At 44.0% G+C, this 27,565-nt stretch overlaps 1 protein-coding gene across 1 annotated transcript in view; it reads right to left on the bottom strand.

The window, feature by feature from the left end:
* Positions 1 to 24,588: 24,588 nt before the first annotated feature.
* Positions 24,589 to 27,565, bottom strand: part of olfm3a (olfactomedin 3a) — a 43,654-nt gene continuing 40,677 nt past the window's right edge. The window contains exon 5 of the mRNA XM_060830033.1: positions 24,589 to 25,348. Coding sequence (XP_060686016.1) covers positions 24,653 to 25,348 — 696 coding nt within the window. The 3' untranslated portion in view covers positions 24,589 to 24,652. The remainder of the gene's footprint in view (positions 25,349 to 27,565) is intronic.

Here is a 27,565-nt window from a genome sequence, read left to right as displayed (position 1 = left end):
CTTTTAGCTTCCAACCTAATTCCCTTTATTCACTTTTCAGGTCCTCACCCCTTTTCCTAGCTATGTCATTGGTACCAATGTTTACCACGACTTTAGACTGCTCACCCTCCCCTTAGACTCAAATCGAGAATACCCATGACCCTGGTATACCATCTGGCAGTCTCATTCATGACCACAGAATCTTCTAGATTAGAGTGGTGCTGGAAAAACACAGTAGGTCAGGAACCCCCTGAGGAGCAGGAAAATCGACGTTTCGGGCAAAAGCCCTTCATCAGGTATTCCTTTAGCCTGAAACATCAATTTTCCTGCTGTTCGGATGCTGTCTGACCTGCTGTGCTTTTCCAGCACCACTGTAACCCAGACTCTGACTTCCAGCATCTGCAGTCCTCATCTTTGTCACAGAATCTTCTGTCTGTTTCTCCACTGAATCACCTATCACTATCACTTTCCTATTCTCCCCCTTCCGTTCTAAGCCACTGAGACCTGGTCACTGTGACTTTACCTTGGTAGATCGCTCCTTCCCACCAACCGTATCCAAAGCGGTGTACGTATTCAGAAGAACGGCCACAGGGAACCTCTGCACTGACTGCCTATTCCCTTTCACTCTCCTGACAGCTACCTAGCTGCCTTTATCCTGTAACTTACATGTGACTACCTCCTTATAACCCCTCTCTATCACCCCTTCAAACCTCCCATATGTTCCAAAGTTCATCCAGCTCCAGTTCCCTTAATATGGTCTGTGAGGAACTGGAGTTGGGTGCACTTCTCACAGGTGAAGTCAGCAGTATTCCAAGTGGAGTCCAATCAGGATTTTGTATAACTGCAGCATAACTCCTGGACCCTTGCACTCCAGAGCTCGAGATATGAAGGCCAACATTCCACTAGTGGTGACCCTTACCTCCCACATTGTGCAAGAGGAGCATGCAATTGAGCTAGCTTCCATCTCTTCTACTCTAAATTGCCAAAAGAGATTTTGAAAAGCCTTACCTAACCAGTCCTCCACACAGTTTTATCTTGGTTAGAGGAAGAAGACAGGTGGGAGACACTACACACATAGTGTTTTGGGTTTAGCCACTGCCGGAATATATTAGTTCACATATCCAGCAGTCCCCGTGTCCGCTTCTGCTCCTGTTCGGTGTTCGCTCTGCTGATTCATGAGGTAAGTATCTAGCTGCCCCCGGCTTGTACTCTCTCAACTTCCATTGTATATATTTAGGCCACAGATCAGCCAATATCTCATTGAATGGTGGGACAGGCTGAAGGGATAGAATGACCTAGTCCTGTTCCCAAGTTCCTCTTTTGATGATTTCAATCACAATACTGCTTAACCTTCTAAATTCAATGGAAAACTGGCCTGGTGTGTATAATATCTCCTTAAAACTTAAACCCTGAAGTTCAGGTTCTTGTAAATTCCTTTCAAAGCCAATATATCCCTTCTAATGAGTAGCACCCAGATCTGCTCACAGTACTCCAAGTGGAGTCCAATCAGGATTTTGTAGAAGTGCAGCATAAATCCTGGACCCTTGCTCTCCAGAGCTCGAGATACGAAGGCCAGCATTCCATTAGCTTTCCTATTATTTACATGATATTTTAAAGATCTGTGCACATTAACCCCCAAATTCTTTGGACATCCACTACATATGACTTCACACCATCTAGAAAATACCTTGATCGAATCTTTTTTAGTCAGAAAATGATAACTTCACATTTGCTTATATTGAACTGCATTTGCTACATTTTTGTCCGTTCACTTGGTCTATCAATATCACCCTGTAGTTTCATAGTTTAATTTACACTATCTACATTACTATCTAACTTTGTGTCATTAGCAAACTCTGTGCTATTATCCAAGTCATTAATAAATACTGATAGTTATTGAGACCGTAATACAGATCATTGTGGAACACCACTGGTCATATCCTGCCATTTTATGTACCTACCTGTTGCCTGCCACTCAACCATTTTCACAGCCATATCAGTGATTTGCCCTCAATTCAGTGGCATCAGTTAACCTTAGTTAACAATCTTTTATGTGAAACTTATCAAATGCTTTCTGGGAGCCCTTATAAACAACATTCGTAGACATTCCTATGTCCACTACTTTAGTCACCTTTTCAAAATATTCAATGAGATTTGTCAGGCGTGACGTACCTGTCATGAATTTATGTTTGCACTCCCTGATTAACTGAAAATATTCAAGATATTCAGTTATCGCATCCTTGATTATAGATTGCAACAATTTTTCCATCACAGATGTTATACTAACTAGAATCATAGAGTTATACAGCACGGAAACAAACACTTTGATCCAACTTATCCATGCTGACCAGACATCCTAATCTGACCTAGTCCCAATTGCCAGCACTTGGCCCATATCCCTCTAAACCCTTCCTATTCATATTCCCAGCCAGATGCCTTTTAAATGTCGTAATTGTACCCACCTCCACCACTTCCTCTGGTAGCTCATTACATGCACACACCATTCTCTGTGTGAAAAAAATTTCCGCACAGGCCCTTTTTAAATCTTTCTCCTCTCGCCTTAAACCTATGCCATCTGGTTTTGGGCACCCTCACCCTCAGAAAAAGACCTTAGCTATTCACCCTATCCATGCCTCTCATGATTTGTCAACCTCTGTAAGGTCACCCCTCAGCTTCCAATGCCCTTGGTCATTGACAACATCCCCATCTTCGATTTTCAGTAGACCAATATTTCTCCTGGCGACCCACTTCCCTTATATAACAATGAAACTTCTTCTTGTGGATTTTAATGTCATTAGTAAGTTTCCTTTCACAATCCCTTCTAATAGCTTTTATAACTATACATGGCCCTTCGTGGGTCTTTGTATCTTTCCCATTCCGAAGCATCTATGCTCTTTTTCATATTTTTGTAAGCCTTCTTTTATAGAACATAGAAAAATACAACGTGGTACAGGCCCTTCGGCCCTCGATGTTGCGCCGATCCAAGCCCACCTAACCTACACCAGCCTACTTTCCTCCATATGCCTATCCAATGCCCGTTTAAATGCCCATAAAGAGGGAGCGTCCACCACTGCTACTGACAGGGCATTCCATGAACTCATGACTCGCTGAGTAAAGAATCTACCCCTAACATCAGTCCTATACCTACCTCCCCTTAATTTAAAGCTATGCCCCCTCATAATATCTGACTCCATATGTGGAAAAAGGTTCTCTCGGTCAACCCTATCTAAACCCCTAATCATCTTGTACACCTCTATCAAGTCACCCCTAAACCTTCTTTTCTCCAATGAAAACAGCCCCAAGTACCTCAGCCTTTCCTCATACGATCTTCCTACCATACCAGGCAACATCCTGGTAAACCTCCTTTGCACCCGTTCCAGTGCCTCCACATCCTTCCTATAGTATGGCGACCAAAACTGCACACAATACTCCAGATGAGGCCGCACCAGAGTCTTATACAACTGCAACATGACCTCAGGACTCCGGAACTCAATTCCTCTACCAATAAAAGCCAGTACGCCATATGCCTTCTTCACAGCACTATTTACCTGGGTGGCAACTTTCAGAGATCTGTGTACACGGACACCAAGATCCCTCTGCTCATCCACACTATCAAGTATCCGACCATTAGCCCAGTACTCCATCTTCTTGTTACTCTTACCAAAGTGAATCATTTCACACTTAGCTACATTGAACTCCATTTGCCACCTTTCTGCCCAGCACTGCAGCTTATCTATATCCCACTGTAACCTGCCACATCCTTCCTCACTGTCAACAACTCCATTGACTTTTATATCATCTGCAAACTTGCTCACCCAACCTTCTAGCCCCTCCTCCAGGTCATTTATAAAAATGACAAACAGCAATGGTCCCAAAACAGATCCTTGTGGAACACCGCTGGTAACTGCACTCCAAGATGAACCTTTACCATCAAATACTACCCTCTGTCTTCCAGCCAGCCAATTCCTAATCCAAACCTCCAACTCGCCCTCAATGCTATACCTCCAGATTTTTTGCAGTAGCCTACCATGGGGAACCTTATCAAACGCCTTACTAAAATCCATATACACCACATCTACCGCTTTACCCTCATCCACCTCCTTAGTCACCTTTTCAAAGAATTCAATAAGGTTTGTGAGGCACGACCTGCCCTTCACAAAACCATGCTGACTATCCTTGATCACATCGTTCCTATCCAGATGTTCATAAATCCTATCCCTTACAATTCTCTCTAAGACTTTGCCCACAACAGAAGTGAGACTCACCGGCCTATAGTTACTAGGGTTATCCCTACTCCCCTTCTTGAACAAGGGAACCACATTCGCTATCCTCCAGTCTTCTGGCACTATTCCTGTAGACAACGAGGACATAAAAATCAAGGCCAATGGCTCTGCAATCTCTTCCCTTGCTTCCCAGAGAATCCTAGGATAAATGCCATCAGGCCCAGTGGACTTATCTATATTCACTCTTGCCAGAATTTCCAACACCTCTTCCCTATATATCTCAAAGCCATCCGTTCTAATTAATTGTGACTCAATATTCGCATCGGCAACAATGTCCTGTTCCTGAGTGAATACTGACGAAAAGTATTCATTCAGTGTCTCTCCAATTTCTTCAGCCTCCACACGCAACTTCCCACTACTATCCTTGACTGGACCTATTCCTACCCTAGTCATTCTTTTATTCCTGACATACCTATAGAAAGCCTTTGGATTTTCCCTAATCCTACCAACCAAGGACTTTTCATGTCCCTTCCTTGCTGCTCTTAGCTCTCTCTTTAGATCATTCCTGGCTACCTTATAACTCTCCATCGCCCCAATTGAACCTTCACGCCTCATCTTTACATAAGCCGCCCTCTTCCCTTTAACAAGGGATTCCAATTCCTTATTAAACCACGGCTCCCTCACACGACCCTTTCCTCCCTGCCTGACAGGTACATACTTATCAAGGACACTCAATAGTTGCTCCTTGAACAAGCTCCACATATCCATTGCACCCTTCCCTTGAAGCCTACTTTTCCAAGCTACGCATCCTAAGTCATGCCTCACCGCATCATAATTTCCCTGCCCCCAGCTATAACTCTTGCCCTGCAGTGCACACTTATCCCTCTCCATCACTAGAGTAAAAGTCACCGAATTGTGGTCACTGACCCCAAAGTGCTCACCTACCTCCAAGTCTAACACCTGGCCTGGTTTGTTACCCAGAACCAAATCCAGTATAGCCTCACCCCTTGTTGGCCTGTCTACATATTGTGTCAGGAAACCCTCCTGCACACATTGGACAAATACCGACCCATCTCACGTACTCGAGCTATAGCTTTCCCAGTCAATATCTGGAAAGTTAAAGTCCCCCATAACAACCACCCTGCTACTTTCACTCTTCTCCTGAATCACCCTCGCAATCCTTTCTTCTACATCTCTAGGACTATTAGGAGGCCTGTAGAAAACTCCTAACAGGGTGACCACCTTTCCTATTTCTAACCTCAGCCCAAACTACCTCAGATAGCGAGTCTTCATCCTTCGTCCTTTCCACAGCTGTAATACTATCTTTGACAAGCAATGCCACACCTCCCCCTCTTTTACCCCTACCTCTGACCCTACTAAAACATTTAAACCCTGGAACCTGCAACAACCATTCCTGTCCCTGTTCTACCCATGTCTCCGTAATAGCCACAACATCGAAGTCCCAGGTACCAACCCACGCTGCAGGTTCACCTACCTTATTTCTTATACTTCTCGCATTGAAGTATACACACTTCAAGCCACCTTCCTGTTTACAGGCACCCTCCTTCGAGATTGATGCCATGTTCCTAACCTCCCTATACTCCAGGTCAAAAGTGAGGTCTGCAGATGCTGGAGATCAGAGCTGAAAATGTGTTGCTGGTTAAAGCGCAGCAGGTCAGGCAGCATCCAAGGAATAGGAAATTCGACATTTCGGGCAAAAGCCCTTCATCAGGAATGAGGCTTCATTCCTGATGAAGGGCTTTTGCCCGAAACATTGAATTTCCTGTTCCTTGGATGCTGCCTGACCTGCTGCGCTTCAACCAGCAACACATTTTCAGCTCCCTACACTCCAGGTCCTGCACCCTAAAGCTACAGTCTAGGTTCCCATGCCCCTGCAGAGTTAGTTTAAAACCCCCGAAAGAACACTAGCAAATCTCCCCCCAAGGATACTGGTGCCCCTCAGGTTCAGGTGTAGACCATCCTGTTTATAGAGGTCCCACCTTCCCCAGAAAGAACCCCAGTTATCCAGAAACTGGCCTCCCTCCTGCACCATCCCTGTAGCTATGCATTTAACTGCTCTCTCTCCCTATTCCTCGACTCTCTATCACGTGGCATGGGTAACAAACCAGAGACAACAACTCTGTTTGTTCTAAGTTTGGGAGAAGATTTGTAGCTCGGGTGCTCGTTGTTGTGGTTCTGTTCGCCGAGCTGGGAGTTTTTCTTGCAAACGTTTCGTCCCCTTTCTAGGTGACATCTTCAGTGCTTGGGAGCCTCCTGTGAAGCGCTTCTGTGCTGATTCCTCCGGCATTTATACTGGTTTGAATCTGCCACTTCCGGTTGTCAGTAGCTGTCCGCTGCAGTGGCCGGTATATAGAGTCTATGTCGATGTGTCTGTTGATCAAATTCGTGGATGAGTGTCATGCTTCTAGGAATTCCCTGGCTGTTCTCTGTTTGGCCTGTCCTATAATGGTGGGGTTGTCCCAATCGAATTCATGTTGTTTGTCATCTGAGTGTATGGCTATTAGGGATAGCTGGTCGTGTCGTTTCATGGCCAGTTGGTGTTCATGGATGCGGGTTGTTAGCTGTCTTCCTGTTTGTCCTGTGTAGTGTTTTGTGCAGTCCTTGCATGGGATTTTGTAAACCATGTTGGTTTTGCTCATGCTGGGAATTGGGTCCTTTGTCCTGGTGAGTTGTCTGAGAGTGGCTGTTGGTTTGTGTGCTGTTATGAGTCCTAGTGGTCGCAGCAGTCTGGCTGTCAGTTCAGAAATGCTCCTGATGTATGGGAGTGTGGCCAGTCCTTTGGGTTGTGGCATGTCCTCATTTCGTTGTCTTTCCCTGAAGCATCTGTTAATGAAATTGTGTGGGTATCCGTTTTTGTTGAATACCTTGTATAGGTGTTCTTCTTCCTCTTTTTGTAGTTCAGGTGTGCTGCAGTGTGTTGTGGCCCTTTTGAATAATGTCCTGATGCAGCTTCGTTTGTGTGTGTTGGGGTGGTTGCTTTCATAGTTCTGGACTCGGTTTGTGTGTGTGGCTTTTCTGTATACCTTTGTGGTGAATTCTCCGTTTGGTGTTCTCTGTACCATTACGTCCAGGAATGGGAGCTGGTTGTCCTTTTCTTCCTCTCTCGTGAATCGGATTCCTGTGAGTGTGGCGTTGATGATCCGGTGTGTGTTCTCTATTTCTGTATTTTTAATGATTACAAAGGTGTCGTCCACGTATCTGATCCATAGTTTGGGTTGTACTTGCGGTAAAACTGTTTTTTCTAACCTTTGCATAACTGCTTCTGCTATCAGTCCGGAGATCGGTGAGCCCATGGGTGTTCCGTTAATTTGTTCATATATCTGGTTGTTGAATGTGAAGTGTGTTGTGAGGCACAGGTCTAGTAGTTTAAGTATGCCGTCTTTGTTAATAGGTTCAGCGTCCTGTTGTCTGTTGTGTATGTCCAGCAAGTTGGATATTGTTTCTCTGGCTAGGGTTTTGTCAATAGAAGTGAACAGTGCCGTTACATCGAATGAGACCATGGTTTCTTCCTTGTCTATGTGTATATTTCTAATGCTGTCCAAAAATTCTTGTGTTGACTGTATAGAGTGTCTGGATCCGCTAACCAGGTGTTTCAGGTAATGATTACAGACGCTCACAACAGACTCCACAAATACAGACAAGAAATTGCGCACCAAAAATCGTTAATTTTAAAAACTACCAATCAGGAATGGACCCGGACCATTGAACAGGCTATCACCATAGTACAGAACAGGACCACACACTGCAAAAACACGGCACTAAAAGAAAAAAATGGCCAAACTAACACACAACGAAAAGGACACCACAACACACACCTGGGTTAGAAACCTCTCCCACAGACAGCTCACAGACACGGAAAGAACAATACTGGCCAAGGGACTTAACTACAACCACAGGGACGCCAAGACAGCTGACTTCCTAGCAGCACTAGAATGCACACTCAGGAACAATGGATTAACAGAAGAGACACAACAAACAGTGAGACAAAGTATTGTACCTATGATAACAAGAAAAAGACAAACACACACCCTCAACACTAAGGAGAAAGAAACACTAAAATCACTAAGAAACGATAAGACCATAATCATACTACCAGCAGACAAAGGCAGAATGACTGTTATACTGGAAAAGTCAGACTACATATACAAAGCGGAACAACTACTTGCAGATACCAACACCTACCAAAAGAGGGAGTTTGACCCCACCCCACAGCTCACCAATAGGATAAACAACACACTGAGAAACCTACAAAAAAACGGACAGATAACCAGGTCTGACCTACAAAGAATGAAACCGGAAAGCAACAACACCCCCAGATTCTATGGACTACCTAAAGTACACAAACCAGACATCCCACTCATACCCATAGTATCACTACCAGGAACACCAACACACAAACTGGCTAAGGAGCTACAACAGAAACTGAAACACCTGGTTAGCGGATCCAGACACTCTATACAGTCAACACAAGAATTTTTGAACAGCATTAGAAATATACACATAGACAAGGAAGAAACCATGGTCTCATTCGATGTAATGGCACTGTTCACTTCTATTGACAAAACCCTAGCCAGAGAAACAATATCCAACTTGCTGGACATACACAACAGACAACAGGACAGTGAACCTATTAACAAAGACGGCATACTTAAACTACTAGACCTGTGCCTCACAACACACTTCACATTCAACAACCAGATATATGAACAAATTAACGGAACACCCATGGGCTCACCGATCTCCGGACTGATAGCAGAAGCAGTTATGCAAAGGTTAGAAAAATCAGTTTTACCGCAAGTACAACCCAAACTATGGATCAGATACGTGGATGACACCTTTGTAATCATAAAAAACACAGACATAGAGAACACACACCGGATCATCAACGCCACACTCACAGGAATCCGATTCACGAGAGAGGAAGAAAAGGACAACCAGCTCCCATTCCTAGACGTGATGGTACAGAGAACACCAAACGGAGAATTCACCACAAAGGTATACAGAAAAGCCACACACACAAACCGAGTCCAGAACTATGAAAGCAACCACCCCAACACACACAAACGAAGCTGCATCAGGACATTATTCAAAAGGGCCACAACACACTGCAGCACACCTGAACTACAAAAAGAGGAAGAAGAACACCTATACAAGGTATTCAACAAAAACGGATACCCACACAATTTCATTAACAGATGCCTCAGGGAAAGACAACGAAATGAGGACATGCCACAACCCAAAGGACTGGCCACACTCCCATACATCAGGAGCATTTCTGAACTGACAGCCAGACTGCTGCGACCACTAGGACTCATAACAGCACACAAACCAACAGCTACTCTCAGACAACTCACCAGGACAAAGGACCCAATTCCCAGCATGAGCAAAACCAACGTGGTTTACAAAATCCCATACAAGGACTGCACAAAACACTACATAGGACAAACAGGAAGACAGCTAACAACCCGCATCCACGAACATCAACTAGCCACGAAACGACACGACCAGCTATCCCTAATAGCCATACACTCAGATGACAAGCAACATGAATTCGATTGGGACAACCCCACCATTATAGGAAGGCCAAACAGAGAACAGCCATGGAGTTCCTAGAAGCATGACACTCATCCACGAATTCGATCAAGAGACACATCGACATAGACCCTATATACCGGCCACTGTAGCGGACAGCTACTGACAACCGGAAGCGGCAGATTCAAACCAGTATAAATGCCGGAGGAATCAGCACAGAAGCGCTTCACAGGAGGCTCCCAAACACTGAAGATGTCACCTAGAAAGGGGACGAAACGTCTGTTTGTTCTAGCTCTGAGCTTCCAACCTAGCTCCCTGAAAGCCTGCCTAACATCCTCATCCCTCTTCCTACCTATGTTGTTGGTGCCAATGTGGACCAAGACTTCGGGCTGCTCCCCCTCCACCTTAAGGACCCGGAAAATACGATCAGAGACGTCACATACCCTTGTACCTGGGAGGCAACATACCAAACGTGAGTCTCTCTCGCCCCCACAAAACTGCCTATCTTTATATTGACCTTTATACTGTCCTGTTTTTGTGATGTAGAGCTTTTCCCTGTTAGGATTATAAACTGGTTTGTGTTGTGTTAAATGTTTATTTCAACTAGAATCATAGAATCCCTACATTGTAGAAGCAGGCCATTAAACACAATCATATTGAATAGTCGACAAGGCTTAAAGGACTGAATGGTCTACTCCTATTTTCTACGTTTCTAAAACCGGATTATACAAGATGGTGGAGTTACAGATAGTGATTGTCAGAGGATACAGCAGGATATGGATCATTTGGAGGCATGGACAGAGAAGTGGCAGATGGAATTTAATCTGGACAAAGGTGACTTGATGCATTTTGGAAAGTCAGGTACAGTGGAAATTGTACTGTGAATGGCAGAACTTCGGAGTATTGATATGCAGAGGGATCTGTGCAGGTCCACAGATCATTGAAGGTGGCAGCGCAAGTAGATAAGGTAGTTCTTGTCCAGGAGCCGCAGGGGACAGAGCGGAGGTGATGTGGAGACCAGGATGGTGCTGGGAAGGTAACGACTTAATATATATTTGGGCAATAGCTAAATCCGCGATACTACACATACCGCCCCTCCTCCACAAAGAAAAGGCTTTCATTTTTCTCTGTCTTTTCTTTCATATATTTAAGTGCATTGTTTGGTTGTAGTTAGTTGATATAAAGCTAAGGCTTACAGTGGTAGGGGAACTCAGACCCGTGGCATGTGCCTTTTGTTTAATGTGGGAGCTCAGGGACGTGGCTGACGTTCCTGACTCTCACACATGCAAGAAGTGTGTCCAGTTGCAGCTGTTGTTTGACTGCATGACAGCTCTGGAGCTGTGGATGGACTCACTGTGGAGCATCTGCGATGCTGAGCAGGTCGTGGATTGCATGTTTAGTGAATTGGTCACACCGCAGGTTAGAATTGCTGAGGGAGACATTGAATGGGTGACCAAAAGGCAGAAAAAGAGCAGGAAGGCAGTTCAGGTATCCCCTGTGATCATCTCCCTCCAAAACATGCATACCGTTTTGGATACTGTTGAGGGAGAGGGTTCACCAAGGGAGGGAAGCAATTGTTAAGATCATAGCACCGTGGCAGGCACTGCTGTTCAGAAGGGCGAACAAAAGACTTGTAGGGCTGTAGTCATAGGGGATTCTATTGTGGGAGGTGGAGATAGGTGGTTCTGTGGCCGAAAACGGGACTCCTGGATGGTATGTTGCCTCCCAGGTGCTCGGGTCAAGGATGTCACCAATCAGGGGAAGGTGAACAGCCAGTTGTCTCAATGCACATAGGCACCAATGATATAGGTAAAAAGATGAGATGAGGTCCTGAAAGCAGAATACAAGGAGCTAGGAGAGAAGTTAAAAGGAGGATCTCAAAGATAGCGATCACGGGATTACTACCAGTGCCACGTACTAGCCAGCGTAGAAATGAAAAAATAGGTAGGATGAACACGCGGTTTGAGGGATGGTATAGAAGGGAGGGGTTCATATTTGTTGGATATTGGGACCAGTTCTGGGGAAGGTGGGACTATTACAAATTGGACAGTCTACGCCTGAACCAGACTGGAACTAATGTATTTGGGGGAGTTTTTGCTACTGCTGTTGGGGAAGTTTTATACTAATGTGGCAGGGGGCTGGGAACCAGAAGAGATGACTAGTAGGAATCATTACATTAGCATTAATAAGGGGAAGAGTAGGCAGAGAGCAGATAAACGCAAAAGAACTGGTAGCCAGAAGTGCATATACTTTAGTGTAAGGAGTGCAGTGGGTAAGGCAGATGAACGTAGGGCTTGGATTAGTGCCTGTGAGTATGACGTTATTGCAATCACAGAGACTTGGTTGAAGGAAGGGCATGATGATTGGCAACTAAATGTTCCAGGATATAGATCCTTCAGGCAGTTCAGGGAGGGAAGTAAAAGTGGGGTTGGGGGGGGTGGTGGGGAAAGGAGTTGCGTTGTTGTTCGGGGATGATATCACGGCTGTGCTAAAGGAGCACACTATGGAGGGCTTGAACAGTGAAGCATTATGGATGGAGCTGAGAAATAAGAAGGGCGCCGTTACGTTGATGGGACTGTTTTATAGGCCTCCCGAAAATAAGCGTGAGGTAGAAGAACAAATAGGTAAACAGATTATGGAAAGATGTAGCGGCAACAAGCGATGGGAGATTTTTAATTTTCCCAACATTGACTGGGATATACTGAGTGTCAGAGGTCTGGATGGGGCAGAATTTGTAAGAGGCGTCAAGGAGAGTTTTCTAGAGCAGTATGTCAATGGTCTGATGAGGGAGTGGGCCATATTGGACCTGGTACTGGGGAAAGAGCCAGGCCAGATGGTAGAAGTTGCGGTGGGGGATTTCTTTGGGAACAGTATCAAAATTAGGCAGGAGCTAGGAAATGTGAATTGGACACAGCTATTTGAAGGGAAGTCCTCATTTGATATGTGGGAGGCTTTCAAAGATAGCTTAAAGATAGTGCAGGATAGGCATGTCCCGTTGAAAGCAAAGGAAAGGAAAGGCAAGATTCATGAACCGTGGATGACAGGAGAAATCGTATGACGAGCTAAGAGGAAAAGGGAAGTGTACATAAGGTCCAGGCAGCTAAGAACAGAATGGGCCCTGGAGGAATACCAGTCTTAAACGAGGATTCAAGCGGGCTAAAAGGGGTCAGAAAATAGCTTTAGCGAGCACTATTAAAGAGAATCCCAAAGTCTGTTATTCTTATATAAGAAGCAAACGGGTAACTAGAGAAAGGATTGACCCACTAAAGGATAAGCAAGGAAGGCTGTGTGTCATAGAGTCATAGAGATGTACAGCATGGAAACAGACCCTTCGGTCCAACCTGTCCACGCCGACCAGATATCCCAACCCAATCTAGTCCCACTTGCCAGCACCTGGCCCATATCCCTCCAAACCCTTCCTATTCATATACCCATCCAAATGCCTCTTAAATGTTGCAATTGTACCAGCCTCCACCACTTCCTCTGGCAGTCTATTCCGTACACGTGTCACCCTCTGTGTGAAAATGTTGCCCTGTAGGTCTCTTTTATGTCTTGCCCCTCTCACCTAAAACCTATGCCTTTAGTTCTGGACTCCCCAACCCCAGGGAAAAGACTTTGCCTATTTATCCTATCTATGCCCCTCATAATTTTGTAAACCTCTATAAGGTCACCCCTCAGCCTCCGACGCTCCAGGGAAAACAGCCCCAGTCTGTTCAGCTTCTCCCTATAGCTCAAATCCTCCAACCCTGGCAACATTCTTGTAAATCTTTTCTGAACCCTTTCAAGTTTCACAATATCTTTCCAATAGGAAGGAGACTAGAATTGCATGCAATATTCCAACAGTGGCCTAACCAATGTCCTGTTCAGCTGCAACATGACCTCCCAATTCCTGTACTCAATACTCTGACCAATAAAGGAAAGCATACTAAATGCTTTCTTCACTATCCTATCTACCTGCGACTCCACTTTCACGGAGCTATGACCCTGCATTCCAAGGTCACATTGTTCAGCAACACTCCCTAGGACCTTACCATTAAGTGTATAAATCCTGCTAAGTTTTGCTTTCCCAAAATGCAGCACCTTGCAAAATGGGTGAGATTCTGAAAGATTACTTTGCATCTGTGTTCACTGCAGAATGGGACATGATGAATGTTGAGATTAGAGATAGAAGTTTGGTAAGTCTGGATCATGTTGACATAAATAGGAAAGATGTGTTGGGTATGCGAGAGGTTATTAAGGTGGACAAATCCCCAGGACTGGATGGGATCTGTCCCAGGTTGCTGAGAGAGGCGAGAGAGGAAATAGCTGGGGTCCTAACAGATATCTTTGTAGCATCCTTAAACACAGGTGAGGTGCCGGAGGACTGGAGGGTTGCTCATGTTGTCCCCCTGTACAAGAAGGGTTGTAACTACAGGTAACTACAAACCAGTGAGCCTGACGTCAGTGGTGGGAACGTTGTGGAGAAGATACTGAGGGATTAAATCTATTTATATTTGGAAAAGAACGGGCTTATCAGTGATAGGCAACATGATTTTGTGCGGGGGAGATTGTACCATACCAACTTAATAGAGTTCTTTGAGGAAGTGACCGAGTTGATACATGTAGGAAAGGCTGTTGATGTCATATACATGGACTTTAGTAAGGCACTTGTTAAGGTTCCCCATGGTAAACTAATGGAGAAAGTGAAGTCACATGGTGTGCAGTGGATTCGAACTAGGTGGATAAAGAACTGATTGAGCAACAGGAGACAGAGTGGTAGTTGAAGGGAGTTTCTCGAAATGGAGAAAGGTGACCATTGGTGTTCCACAGGGATCAGTGCTGGGATCACAGTTGTTTGTGATATACATAAATGATCTGGAAGAGGACACTGTTGGTATGATCAGCAAGTTTGCAGATGACACGAAGATTGTTGGAGTAGCAGAAAACATAAGGGACTGTTAGAGAATACAGGAGGATATAGACTGGAGAGTTGGGCGGGAGAAGTCACAGATGGAGTTCAATCCAGGCAAATATGAGGTGATGCATTTTGGGAAGTCTAATTCTAGAGTGATTGTACCGTAAACGGAAGAGCCTGGGAAAAGTCGATGAGCAGAGAGATCTGAGAGTTCAGGTCCATTGTCCTATGAAGGTTGCTGCACAGTTTGATGAAGTGGTCAAGACGACATATGATATGCTTGCCTTCATTGGACGGGGTGTTGAGTATAACAGCTGGCAGGTCATGTTACTATTGTACATGAAGTTGGGTCAGCCACATTTAGAATACTGTGTACAGTTATGGTCACCACATTCCCAAAGGATGTGGACGCTTTGGAGAGGGTGCAGAGAAGGTTCACCAGGATGTTGCCTGGTATGGAAGGTGCTAGCTATGAAGAGAGGTTGAGTAGGTTAGGATTGTTTTCATTCGAGAAAAGAAGATTGAGGGGACCTGATTGAGGTTTACAAAATCATGAAGAGTATAGGCAGGGTGGATAGAGATAAGCTTTTTCCCAGGGTGAAGGATTCACGAACGAGAGGGCACACTTTCAAGGTGAGAGGTGAAAAGTTTAAGGGGGATACACCTGGCATGTACTTCACACAGAGGGTGGTGGGTTTCTGGAACGTGTTGCCAGCAGAGGTGATAGAGACAGGCATGGTAGATTCATTTAAGATGTGTCTGGACAGATGCATGAGTAGGTGGGGAGCAGAGGGATACAGATGCTTAGGAATCGGGCGACAGGTTTAGACAGTGGATTTGGACTGATTCAGGCTTGTAGGGCCGAAGGGCCTGTTCCTGGGCTGTAAATTTTCTTTGTTCTTAGTAAAAAAGGCCCACGGCATGCTTGCCTTCATTGGAAGGGGCATTAGTATAAGGGTAGGCAAATTATGCTGCAGATTTATAGAACTTTAGACCACACTTGGAATAGTGTGTACAGTTTTGGTTACCACACTACCAGAAGGGTGTGAATGCTTTGAAGAGGGTTCAGAAAAGGTTTACCATGATGTTGCCTGGTATGGTGGTTTTAGTTATGAAGAAAGGTTGGATAGACTAGGTGTGTTTTCACTGGAAAGCAGGATGGTGATCTAACTGAAGTTTATAAGATTGTTACTGGCATGGATAGTGTGGAAAGTATGAGGCTTTTATCCAAGATGGAGAGGTCAATTACTAGTGGACACAAGTGCAAGGTGCAAGGGAGGAAGTTTAAAAGAGATGTTCAAGGTAAGTATTTCATACAAAGGCTGGTGAGTGCCTGGAACATGCTGCTAGAGGAGATGGTAGAAGCAGACACAGTAGCAGCTTTCAAGAAGCACTCAGACGAATATACGAATAGGAAGAGAATAGAGGAATACGAATCCTGTAAGTGAAGAAAGTTTTAGTGTGGTTGGGCAAAATATCTTGGCGCAGGCTTGGAGTGCTGAAGGGTCTGTTCCTGAAGTGTATTGTTCTTATTAATAACAAGGAGTAGTGCCAGTAAAGACATTGGGATATAAAAGTGTAATGAGCGAATAAAACAGCATAGAATCCAGTACAAAGAACAAAGAAAATTTACAGCCCAGGAACAGACCCTTTGGCCCTCCAAGGCTAAAAATAAAGGGATATAGCACAGTAATAACAGAAACTAACAAGTGAATAATATCAGAATCCAATGTCATGATAGAGGAGAACAACAGGGCAATAAAACCAAGTATTCACCCAGTAATATAGGAAAATTACATGAATATTGAGCCTAGTAATAACAGGGGATATAACCCAATAATAATATGGAAACATAGCTTATTGATAACAGGGCAATCAAGGATAGCAATATCGGTAATAACAGAAAATAGAGTCCAATACCACACTGGATCTGGTACTTGGTAATGAACCAGGCCAGGTGTTTGATTTAGTGATAGGTAAGCACTTTGGAGTGACTATAATTCAGTTACCTTTAGTTTAGCGATAGAAAGGGATAGCAACATGCCACAGGGCAAGATGGGGCAAGGGCAATTATAATGCAATTAGAAAAGACTGTGGTGGATGCACTCCAACAACCCACCCTCCCGTCCTGGCACCTTCCCCTGCCACCGCAGGAGTTGCAAAACCTGTGCCCACACCTCCCCCCTCACCACCATCCAAGGCCCCAAAGGAGCCTTCCACATCCATCAAAGTTTTACCTGCACACTCACCAATGTAATTTATTGTATCCGTTGCTCCTAATGCGGTCTCCTCTACATTGGGGTGACTGGATGTCTCCTCGCAGAGCGCTTCTGGGAACAGTTCTGGAACACCCGCACCATTCAACCCCACCGCCCAGTGGCCCAACATTTCAACTCCCCCTCCCACTCTACTACATGGAGATCCTGGGCCTCCTTCACCGCCACTCCCTCACCATCCAACGCCTGGAGGAAGAACGCCTCATCTTCTGCCTCGGAACACTTCAACCCCAGGGCATCAATGTGGACTTCACCAGTTTCCTCATTTCCCCTTCCCCCACCTTACCCCATTTCCAACCTCCCAGCTTAGCACTGTCCTCATCATCTGTCCTACCTGCCAATCTCCCTTTCCACCTATCTGCTCCACCCTCCCTTCTGACCTATCACCTCCATCCCCACCCCCATTCACCTATCATACTCTTTGCTACCTTCCCCCACCCTCCTCTCTGACCTATCACCTCCATTCTCACCCCCATTCACCTATTGTACTCTTTGCTACCTTCTCCCCAGCTCCCCCCGTTTATCTCTCCACCTTGGAGGCTTCCTGCCTTTATTCCTAATGAAGGGCTTTTGCCCGAAACATTAATTTTTCTACTCCTCCGATGCTGTCTGACCTGCTGTGCTTTTCCAGCATCACTCTGATCTGATCTAAACCCTGGCCTAGTCCATAACACAGGCAACATCCAGGTAAATTTTCTGCTCTCTTTCCTGTTTAATAACATCCTTCCTGTAAGAAGGTGGCCAAAACTGAACACAATACTCCAAGTGCAGCCTCACCAACGTCCTGTAGAACTGCAACATAACTTCCCAACTTCTTTACTCAGTGTCCTGACTGATGAAGGCCAATGTGCCAAAAGCCTTCTTCACTGCTCTGTCTACCTGTGACTCCACTTACAGAGAACTGTGAACCTGAACTCCAAGATCCTCTTCCACTTAACTACTTAAGGCTGTACCTTTCACCATGAAATTCCTACCTAGATTTTACTTTCCAAAATGCAAGACCTCACAGTTATCTATATCTAACTCCTTTTGCCATTTCATAGACCACCTCCCCAGCTGGTCAAGGTCCTGCTGCAATTTCTGAGAACCTTCCTCACTGTCCACGATACCGCCTATTTTAGTGTCATCCGCAAAATTACTAATCATTTCTTGTACATTCTCATCCAAATCATTGATATATATAACAAATAGTAATGGGCCCAGCACTGAGCCCTGAGGAACTCCACTAGTCACAGGCCTTCAGTCTGACAAGATGCTTCACTCTTACCCTCTGCTTCCTACCTTCAAGCCAATTTTGTATCCAATTTGTCAGCTTGCCCTGGATTCCACGTGACTTAAACTTCCAGAGCATCCTACCATGTAGAACCTTATCAAAGGCATTACTGAAATCCATATAGACCACGTCTACCACCCTGCCCTCATCAGCCTTCCTGGTCACTTCACCAAAGAAATCTTAACAAATTTGTGAAGTATGATCTCCCACTCACAAATCTATGCTGACTACTCCAGTCTTCCCAAATGCATGCATATTTTGTCCCTCAGAATCTTCTCAAGTAATTTAGACACCACCGATGTTAAGCTTACAGTTCCCAGGCTTTTCTTTGCAGCCCTTCTTGAATAATGGCACAACATTCGCTACCCTCCAGTCTTCCAGGCCCTCACCCCAGCTAACAATGATGCAAAAATATCAGCCAGAGCCCCCGCAATTTCTTCTCTAGCCACTTGCAGTGTTCCTGATGTACCCAGTCAGTTGGGTACAAAGATGACTGAACTGTCTTTCCACTCTTTCACCTGTTTTCTTCTTTTGCCTTTGTCTGTGTAAGGTGGTGTTCATATGGGATTTAGAGTTTAATTTATACATTACATGCCAATGGTTTATAACCATTTACCTGCAACTTGAGTCTAATTACCTGTAATAAATAGTAATTCTTGTTCAGAGCAGAAATGTGATCTGTAAAAGTCAGGTAAATTGGGGAACTTTGCATGCTTTATAAAATCTTGAACTTTGTGACGACTCCAGGAAAAGCAGAGATTGATTTCTAGTGGACTACCCAAGTGAGGTATAACACCCACATCAGTGATTAGTGTGTAATAAGAAATCACATGCAATTGGTGGTAAAATACTGTCATGGATTGAGAACTAGTTAGCAAACAAAAAGTAAAGAGTAGGAATACCTGGGCCATTTTCAGAGCAAAAGGCTGTGACTTGCAGGGTATCATGGATCATGCTTGCCCCCAGCTATTCAGATTTTATAAAGGTTGAGGGAATGAAATGCTTGTTTGATGAGGAGGCAGTCCTAGGTGAGAAGGCATAAAGAGACTTCAGGTTTATTTAGACAAGTTGCGTGAATGGTAAAATACTTAGGAGATCTTGCTTTTATTTAACCACAGGATAATTGGCTTGGCTAGCGTTTACCACTCATCCCAAATTGTCCAGAGAGCACTTAAGAATCAACTATGTTGCTGTAGGTCTGGAGTCACATGAAGACCAGATTTGTTTCACTCAAGGACATCAGGGGGTTAACTGGGTAATCGCCAACAGTTTCATTAGACTCTTAATTCCTGATAGTGGAATTTGAATTCAATAACAATCTGCTATGGCAGGATTCAAACCTGGAACTCCAGAACATTATCTGATTGGCTTGATGATTGGTCTAGCAATAAGGCTATTACTTCCCCTGCATCGTAAAATAGATAAATGTGGAGCATCCTCTTTGGAACATTATTATTTAAATAACGATAGGTTGAGAAACGTTGGTGTACAAACAGACCCGAGTGTCCCCTTGTCACTGAAAGTAAGTGTGCGACAACAGCAAGCTTACAGGAAGGCAAATGCTATGTTGGCCATCATTAAAACAGGCTTTGCGCACATGTGGAAGGAAATCTAACTGTAGCTTACAAGGCCTTCATGATATGACATTTGGAATATTGTGTGCAGTATTGGTCTTCTCACCTTCAGAAAAATACATTCTATTGAGGGGACACTGAGGTTCACCAGCCTGATTCCTGGGATGGCAGGTTTGTCACATGAGGAGTGATCAGATATGAGGAGCAGTTGAAGACTTTGGATCTGCACACTGTGAAGTTTAGAAGGATGAGGGTGGAATCTCATTATAACTTATTAAATAGTGAGAGGCCTGGATAGAATGGATGTGGAAAAGATGTTTCTACTAGTAGGAGAGATCAGGACCTAAGGGCACAACCTCAGAGTGAGGGGATGACCCTTTAGAACTGAGCTGAGGATAAATGTCTTCAGCCAGAGAGTGGTGAATTTGGGTTACTCATTGCCACAGAGGGTTGTGAAGGCCAAGTCATCGAGTGTCTTTAAGACAATGGTAGAAAGGTTCTTGATCATTAAGTGTTACAGGAAGAAGACAGGAGAATTAGGTTGAAAAACATAATAGCCATGATCAAGTGGTGAAGTAGACTTGATGGACTGAATAGTCTAATTCTGCTATCTAGTTAATGGTCTTTGCTCAGGCCTATAATCACTGGAGTTTAGAGACTTAAAGGGAATCTTCAAAGTTTGTGAGAAGATTTGTAGCTCAGGTGCTCGTTGTTGTGGTTCTGTTTGCCGAGCTGGGAATTTGTGTTGCAGACGTTTCGTCCCCTGTCTAGGTGACATCCTCAGTGCTTGGGAGCCTCCTGTGAAGCGCTTCTGTGATCTTTCCTCCAGCATTTGTAGTGGTTTGAATCTGCCGCTTCTGGTTGTCAGTTCCAGCTGTCCGCTGCAGTGGCCGATATATTGGGTCCAGATGGATGTGCTTATTGATTGAATCTGTGGATGAGTGCCATGCCTCTAGAAATTCCCTGGCTGTTCTCTGTTTGGCTTGTCCTATAATAGTAGTGTTGTCCCAGTCGAATTCATGTTGCTTGTCATCTGTGTGTGTGGCTACTAAGGATAGCTGGTCGTCTCGTTTCGTGGCTAGTTGGTGTTCATGGATGCGGGTTGTTAGCTGTCTTCCTGTTTGTCCTATGTAGTGTTTTGTGCAGTCCTTGCATGGGATTTTGTACACTACATTGGTTTTGCTCATGCTGGGTATCGGGTCCTTCATTCTGGTGAGTTGTTGTCTGAGAATGGCTGTTGGTTTGTGTGCTGTTATGAGTCCGAGTGGTCGTAGTAGTCTGGCTGTCAGTTCGGAAATGCTCTTGATGTATGGTAGTGCGGCTAGTCCTTTGGTGGTGGCATGTCCTCGTTCCGTTGTCTTTCCCTTAGGCATTTGTTGATGAAATTGCGGGGGTATCCATTTTGGCGAATACATTGTATAGGTGTTCTTCTTCCTCTTTCTGCAGTTCTGATGCACTGTAGTGTGTTGTGGCCCTTTTGAATAGTGTCTTGATGCAACTTCTTTTGTGTGTGTTGGGGTGGTTGCTTTCGTAGTTTAGGACTTGGTCTGTGTGTGTGGCTTTCCTGTATACCTTTGTGGTGAATTCTCCATGAGGTGTTCTCTGTACTGTCGCACCTAGGAATGGGAGTTGGTTGTCCTTTTCTTCCTGTCTAGTGAATCAGATTCCTGTGAGTGTGGCGTTGATGATCCGGTGTGTGTTCTCTATTTCTGTGTTTTTAATGATTACAAAGGTATCATCCACATATCTGATCCAGAGTTTGGGTTGAATTTGCGGTAAGACTGTTTGTTCTAATCTTTGTATTACCGCTTCTGCTATGAGTCCAGAGATGGGTGAGCCCATGGGTGTGCCGTTGATTTGTTCATATATGTGGTTGTTGAATGTGAAGTGTGTTGTGAGGCACAGGTCCAGTTGTTTGAGTATGCTGTCTGTTGATAGGTACAACGTCCTGTTGTCTGTTCTGTATGTCCAGCAGGTTGGATATTGTTTCTCTGGCTAGGGTTTTGTCGATAGAGGTGAACAGTGCCGTTACATCGAAGAGACCATGGTTTCTTCCTTGTCTATGTGTATATTTCTGATGATGTCCAAGAATTCCTGTGTTGATTGCATAGAGTGTCTGGATCCGCTGATCAGGTGTTTCAGTTTCTGCTGTAGTTCTTTAGCCAGTTTGTGTGATGGAGTCCCTGGTAGTGATACTATGGGTCTGAGTGGGATGTCTGGTTTGTGCACTTTAGGTAGTCCATAGTATCTGGGGGTGTTGTTGCTTTCAAGTTTCATTCTCTGTAGGTCAAACCTGGTTATCTATCCGTTTTTTGTAGGTTCCTCAGTGTGTTGTTTATGCTATTGGTGAGCTAATGTATGATTTATGTTCTTATCGTTTCTTAGTGATTTTAGTGCTTCCCTCTTCTTGGTGTTGAGGTTATGTGTTTGTCTTTTCCTTGTTATCAGAATTCGACTGGGACAACACTACTATTATAGGGCAAGCCAAACAGAGAACAGCCAGGGAATTCCAGAGGCATGGCACTCATCCACAGATTCAATCAACAAGCACATCGATCTGGACCCAATATACCGGCCACTGCAGCGGACAGCTGGAACTGACAACCGGAAGCGGCAGATTCAAACCACTACAAATGCCGGAGGAAAGATCACAGAAGCGCTTCACAGGAGGCTCCCAAGCAATGAGGATGCCACCTAGACAGGGGACGAAACATCTGCAACACAAATTCCCAGCTCGGCAAACAGAACCAATAAAAGGGAATCTTATTGAAATGTACAAAATTTTGACAGAGCTGGATAGACTGAGTGCAGGGATCTTCTCCTAGTTTAAGGGATGGGGTCCAGAATATGCAATGCACCAATTTGGACTGAGATGAGTGTCCCTGTGGAATTCTTAAAAGCAGAATTCTGTTGAGACCAAGTCACTTAATATAGTTAAGAAACAGGTTTCTGGAGGTTAATGTTGTGGGAGGGGAGGGGGGGTGGGTATGCTGACGAGCATGTAAATATGGCATTGCTACAGCAGATCAGCTATGATCATGTTGAATGACTGAATAAGCGTAACTGGCCTACTCATAGAATAGAATTCTCCATTACGGAAGAGGCCCTACAGTCCATTAAGTATGTACAACCAAAGCTGCACTAAATCTACACTAGTCCCATAGCCTTGAATATTGTGACATTTTAAGTGCTCATCCAAGTGCATTTTGAGGCTACCTGCCTTAATTACCCTCCCAGGCAGTGCATTCCAGACTCCCACCATAGTCTGAGTGAAGAGAGTTTTCCTCAAATCCCCTCTAAACTTCCTGTCTTTCACTTTAAAATGTTGCTCCCTTGCTATTGACCCTACAACTGAAGGGTACAGCTGCTTTCTATTCACCCTATCTATGCCTCTCAATTTTATACACCACAATTAGATCACCCCTCAATCTTTCATGCTCCAAAGGAAACAACCTGAGCTTATCCAGCCTCTCTTTGTCATTAAAGTGCATCATCCCAGGCAATCTTCTGATGAATCTCTTCTGCACCCCTTCTAGTACAATCACATCTTTCCAGTAGGTGCAGTGACCAGAACTGCACAAAGTCCCCCAGTTGTGGTCTAACCAAAACACTTCCAACATAACCTCCCTGCTATTATAATGCATGCCACAACTGATAAAGGCAATTGTCTCATATACATTTTTAACTACCTTATTAACCTGCCTTGCCAACTTCAGGGATTTTTGTACAAACACCCCCAAGATCACTCTGTTCCTCTGAGCATTGAGTACATCCGTACCTTGTTATTTCTTCTGATTTCTCCATTGAACTTGCCTCCCCTTACATTTACCCCCAGTCCTGAAGAAGGGTTACATCCGAAATGTCGACTTCTCCACCTTCTGATGTTGCCTGGCTTGTTGTGTTCTTCCAGCCTCCTTGGATTCCAACATCTGCAGTTTTTTTTGTCTATACCACTTCCAGGCAACCTCTAGATCTCAACCACTCACTGAATTAAAAAAAAACTTTCTCCTCTGATTCCCAATCCCTTGCATTCATACACACCTGCATTGATACAATGATATGCAGAAATATACAGTTATGGAAGATTTAAGAAAATCCCTGTCTATTTCTTGATGTAGTCGGTCACAGCTTTCTCTCTTACCCCCTCTCATGGTGATCCTATATCAACATGCTCTTATTCCATTATTCTGACCCTTCAATACAGACAACAGCCAAGATCTTGCAAACAAAATTCAACACAATAATTGAATATTTTATAACGTTTTAATCTTGCCTTTTAAGAAAGATGCTGGTTGATGATACATTGTATAAAATAAATGGTTTAGCTTTGAGTGAATGATGCAACAAAACATTACAATTCAACAATAATAGCAACTGGAATTACATTCACCAAATACTGTGCACAATGTATTTTACTCACAAAGACAATGATAGAATTAGGCTAGAAATGTACAGGTTGCATTGAGTATAGTCCTAAACTGCTGTACCAGCAAAAAGCAAGGAGAATAAAGCCTAGTCATAATATCAATTTAAATCAGAAATCCAATCCTCACATGACTGTTGTTACTGTGGTTATAAAGTTATACAAAAGTTAGTTTATATAAGAAAACATTTCTTAAAAAATGAAAGAACAGAAGATTACAAATTCATGCAAGTCAGTTTCCTGAAGCCTCTGGTTTTGATGAATAAGGCAAATGAACAGACATCATCTCACGTTGAGACAAAAATTGATCACACCATGTTACATAGAGACTCAATCTCAAACCTTGAGCTGTTGACCTGTATTTCTTTGACTAGATGCTCACATATGGAGAAAAGAAAGTTTAGAAAATCTTGCCACTTCAGGGAAGATTGTCAGTGAATGAATAGGTTGTCCAAATCTACTGCTGTCCAGGAGATTCTGGATCCTCCTGGGTTTGAATAACATGGAACAAAGTGACATTGAATAAAACTTGATGGCCATTGTTCCAGGCATACAGCATTCGGTCTCTGGCGTTGTAATCCAGCATGGAAATGTGAAAGTACTGATTATGAAATGGGATGTCTGTGTACTCATAACTTGAAGTCTTGGTGGAGTACGCAAAGTAGACCTTGGCTCCTGTCAGGTGGGAGTTGGTGACATACAATGTGCCACAGATCATGAAGGCCTCACCAGCACTCCTCTTAGGATAGACTGTGTCCCAGCTTTTCCGCACCTCCAGGGTCTGCTCATCCAGCTGGCTGATGACAATATTTCCTGCATTCTGATTGGTGGCATAGACAGCCCAGATTCCACCCTCATCAGCCATGAGGTCAATGTCAGAGAAACCACCCCAGGTGTAGGGATAGATGTTATTGAATCCAGCATACTCCAGGCTGCGCTGGGCCAACACTGAGCCTGTCTCAAAGTTATACTTTATCAGAGTATTGCTCTGGTACTTGTTAAAGTAAAGAGAGCCATTATAGACCAGGTGATTGGTTCCTGCCCAGGGATAGGGCAGACGGTAGAGCCTGTAATCCTCTCCACTCACAAAGGCTGTCATAGACTTGTATTCACGAACCACTTTACTACTTGTGTATCCATCCATGTACCACACCTATTGGAGCAACATACAGAATAAGTCAGTACTTAAACTCCAAAATTAAATTTAGAGTTTTCATCAGAGAGAGAGAGAGAGATAAAGATTTGTATTTTTAGCACTCTCTGCATCTGTCCTATCAATTTTAACAACCAGTGCACATATATACTATAAGACCTTCAGAAATAGGAACAGGAGTAGGCCATTCAGCCTCTTGAACCCACTAGCCATTCTGTAGGAGCATGGCTAATCAAACAGTCTTCATGCGTACTTTCCTCATAACCCTTTATTCCCCAACTGACCACGAATCTATCTATCTCAGTCTTAAATATACACAAGGACTCTGCCCCCAGAAGTCTCTGTTCAAAGAAGTTCAAAGACTCTCAATCCTCAGAAGAAATTCCTCCTTGTCTCAGTCTTAAATTATTGCCCCTTAATTCTGAAACTATGCTCTCTGGTCCTAGACTGTCCCAACAGGGGTGACATCCTCTCTGCATTTACCTTATTAAGCCCCTTAAGAATTCTAAATGATTTAATGTGGTCATCTCTCATTCTTCTAAACTTCACTAAGTAAAATCCTAATCTGTTTAGCCTTTGTTCATAAGACAGTCCCTCCACACCAGAGATCAACCTAGTGAACCTTCGTCAAACTGTCTTCAATGGAATAATATATTTCCTTAAATAAGGGATACAAAACTGTTCACGGTAATCCAGATGTGGTCTCACTAGCGCCTAATACAGTTGTACTCTTTTAGTCCAAACCCTTTGAAATATGGTTCAACATTCCAATGGCTGTCCTGATTGCTTACTGCACTTGTGTGCTAACTTTCTTTGTTTTGTGTACAAATACCCCAAAGTCCCTTTGCGTTGTAGCGTTTCTCAATTTCAATAATATTCTGTTTGTTGTTCACCATTCCAAAATGAACAACTTCACATTTTCACACATTACATTCCGTATGCCAACACTTTGCCCATTCACTTAACCCATCGATATCTTTCTGGAAACCGTTCGTATCCTTCTAGCAACCTGTGTTTCCATCTATTTTTGTGTCATCTGCAAATTTGGTTACAGTATAAACACATTCCTCCAAGTCATTAATATATATTAGAAACAGTTTTTGGGCCCTGTGGAACGCCAGTGGTCATGGGTCACCAATCTGAAAAAGAACACCCCCCCCACTCACTTTTTTCTGTCCATGCCCCTATTGCCTATCCAAGCAAATGTACTACCTCAACACCGTGGGCTCTCATGAGTTAAACTTTTGTAAGGTACTTTGTCGAATACCTTCTGCAAGTCGAAGTATAACACATCTACTGGTTCCTACTGGTTGAGATTTTCTCAATAAACTAACAAATTAGTCAGACATGATTCCCTTTCACGAAACTATGCTGACTCTGCTTGATTAGATAATGAACTTCCAAAGGTTCTGCTATTACTTCCTTAATAATTAATTCCAATATTTTTCCAACAACAGATGTTAGGATAATCAACCTATCGTTGCCCACTTTTTGCCTCCCTCCTTTCTTGAATCGGGGCATCACATCAACAGGTTACCAATTCTCTGGAACTTCTCCAGGAACCCATAATATTTGGAAAATTGCAACCAGTGAATCCAAGCCTCACCGACACATTTTGCCCTTCCACACTAAAACTGTCTTCATTTACACGTATTCGTCCAGGTGCTATCATCCTATTCATGTATTCGTCCAGGTGCTTCTTGAACACTGCTATTGTGAATGCTTCCACCACCTCCTCTGGCAGTGCATTCCAGATACTCACTACCCTTTTGTGTGACAGATTTGCCTCTCGCATCTCTTTTAAACTTCCCCCCTCATACTAAGATTGGTGGAGTAGCAGATGGTGAAGGGGACTGTCAGAGCATTCAGCAGAACCTGTGTCCCCATGTAACTGACCCCTCCATGACGGGAAAAAGCCTCATATTTTCCACTCTATTCATGCCATTCACAATCTAATAAACTTCTATTAGGTTAGATTACCAACAGTGTGGAAACAAGCCCTTCAGCCCAACAAGTCCATACCGACCCTCCAAAGAGTAACCCACCCAGACCCATTTCCCCTCTGACTAATGCACCTAACACTATGGGCAATTTAACATGGCCAATCCACCTAACTTGCACATCTTTTGGACTATGGGAGGAAACCCAGGCAGACACAGGGAAAGTGTGCAAACTCCACACAGATAGTCACCCAAGGCTGGGATTCAACCTGGGTCA

This window comes from Hemiscyllium ocellatum, chromosome 9 (assembly GCF_020745735.1).
Source record: "Hemiscyllium ocellatum isolate sHemOce1 chromosome 9, sHemOce1.pat.X.cur, whole genome shotgun sequence".
Lineage (NCBI taxonomy): Eukaryota > Metazoa > Chordata > Chondrichthyes > Orectolobiformes > Hemiscylliidae > Hemiscyllium > Hemiscyllium ocellatum.
The sequence above is the reverse complement of the archived record's forward strand: the minus strand, read 5'-3'. Positions and strand labels throughout refer to the sequence as shown.